The sequence below is a fragment of the Kryptolebias marmoratus genome, linkage group LG14 (genome assembly GCF_001649575.2).
Source record: "Kryptolebias marmoratus isolate JLee-2015 linkage group LG14, ASM164957v2, whole genome shotgun sequence".
NCBI classification, from domain to species: Eukaryota; Metazoa; Chordata; class Actinopteri; order Cyprinodontiformes; family Rivulidae; genus Kryptolebias; species Kryptolebias marmoratus.
This window is the reverse complement of record NC_051443.1, coordinates 20,506,383-20,508,450: the sequence shown is the minus strand read 5'-3', so window position 1 is coordinate 20,508,450 and position 2,068 is coordinate 20,506,383. Positions and strand designations below refer to the sequence as shown.

Genomic DNA, 2,068 nt, shown 5'->3' with positions numbered 1-2,068 from the left:
CCCCAACCATTGATTGATTTTAAAAGAGGCTTGAAGACTTTTTTTATTTAAGCAAGCCTATTCTGCTTCTACATGTTTTTTATGATGTTGTTTTTATCTCTGATTTTTTATCTTTGATTTTAATTGCACTGTGTAGCACTTTGAGATTTTTGTTAATGAAAAGTGCGGTATAAATTGGATTTATTATTATTTATTATTATTATTATTAAACCAGAAGCATAAAATGCACAAAAGCATTAAAATTGCATCTACAATTAGACTGTACCTCCATCTTCCCCCTCCATTTTACATCACCCCCAGTTAAAAAAGAAAAAAAAAGATGCAATATGGGGGAAGACACCACAGCTTCTTGCAAAACGATGAAAAATTCAGAGCAGGATTTACCAATAAGAACATGCATGAGTGCAGAGCTGTAAACTTGCATTTCATTCCTTAAAAGAAGCTGCACCCACTGAAGGGATCTCAGGTAAAACAAACAAATAAAATCCTTTTGTTATTTGGCCAACACCATAAATTAGTCATAGCCTCAGTGGTATTAACAGCCTCCCCTCTCCCTTGGCTAAATATTTGACAGTGCAGACACAACCTGTACCAGTGCATAAATGCTTCACTGCTTAACACACACACTAAGGCACGCACATACACACATGTATGCATGCCAACTGACACCAATTGTTCTGTTCTAATAGTGTTATAGCATCCTAATCAACCCTGTTCAATGCATACAGTAAAAATTAAGGGGAAAAAAATCAGGCAGGTAGGATGATAAAGATAGGATGTAAGAGCAGCCACCACCTGCCCTGCCTCATCCTGAGCATTCATACCTTGCGTCTGCGGTCCCTGGATCGATTCCTCTTTTTTATCTTCTCCTCCTCCTTCTCCCTCTGCTCCTGGGCGGCGGCCTCTGCGAGGTCCTTGGTCTTACGGAGCTGCTTGGCGGCTTGCGCCATGGTGCCGCTGCTACTGCTGCTGCTGCTGCTGCTGCTGCTCCCGTCGCCGTCGCTCCAGCCCTCCTCGCTGCTCCTACCACCAGCTGTCCCTGTTCCCTCTTCCTGCCTCCCTCTGTCCCCTGAGGCCCCGTCGCTTTACTGCCTCTTCTTCTTCCTCTCTGGGGGCCACGCCATGTGTGTGACACGAGGCAGCGTCTTGTCCAGATACGTCTCTGCGGCTACAGGACAGCCTCCAGCATCCACAAAGAAAGATGCTACAGCGAGTGGTGCTGATGCTGCTGCTCATCCAGTCATCCGCACCGAGATGCCTCCCCTCCCCCTTCCTTCCCTCCCTCTCTGCCTGCCTTCCCTCCTCTCTCCCTCTGCTTGCAGAGACCAGTCACGCAGTTTTCTGTTCAGCCCAGTAGGGCTCCTGCTGCATGCACTGTAAAAAACAAACTGTTGAAATTTAGTCAGTGAAATTAGTGAAACAATTTGAACTTTTTGTACTTTTGATTTAAAATTATCTAAATTTAATAGCTAAAATCACGCTTCAGTGAATGAGTTAAATTTCAACCATTTTTTACATTTGTAGTTTAGTTGAATCTTCTCAAAAATGTGCTCGGTTTTAACTATTTCTTGCATAACTTTAGTTCAATAAATTAGGTTAATTTGAACTTGCTTATAATTGGTATCACTCAGCTATGTCAGATAGATTTAATTCAACATTGACTAGCTAAAATGCTTAATTAAATTCAAATAATATTATGGGTAACATTTACCAATGTTTGAAGTCCATTTTTACAGTGTAGCTCTCTCTTCTCTACTGTCAAACATTCCTCTGTTGTTGCAGCTCTGCATCCGTTCTCCAGCTTTCTTCTCTATAAAAAAAGCATCTTTATTAATTATTATTATTATTATTATCAGAAGCTGTTGTTGCACATTGCATAAGTGAGGCACAAAAGGAGATGGTCTCGGGGGGGAGCCGAGACAGGAGGATGCCTTCACATCGTTTCTTTCTCACGTCTTCCCCGATTCTGACTGTGGAACCTCCTTCCTGGGGAAAAGAAGGGGAGGAAGAGCAGATGTGTAAAATCCAAATGGATTTCTGCTACACAACTTACAAGAGCACTCTTTGT

The 2,068-nt window shown here is 42.3% G+C and overlaps 1 protein-coding gene across 7 annotated transcripts in view; it reads right to left on the bottom strand.

The window, feature by feature from the left end:
* Positions 1-1,272, bottom strand: part of ank1b (ankyrin 1, erythrocytic b) — a 65,143-nt gene extending 63,871 nt beyond the window's left edge. For 6 of the 7 annotated variants that reach the window (XM_037979363.1, XM_037979367.1, XM_037979362.1 and 3 more), the window contains exon 1: positions 825-1,272. In XM_037979363.1, the coding sequence (XP_037835291.1) occupies positions 825-950 (126 nt within the window). In that variant the 5' untranslated portion in view covers positions 951-1,272. The remainder of the gene's footprint in view (positions 1-824) is intronic. The other variant, XM_037979365.1, reaches the window with a different exon arrangement.
* Positions 1,273-2,068: the final 796 nt, after the last annotated feature.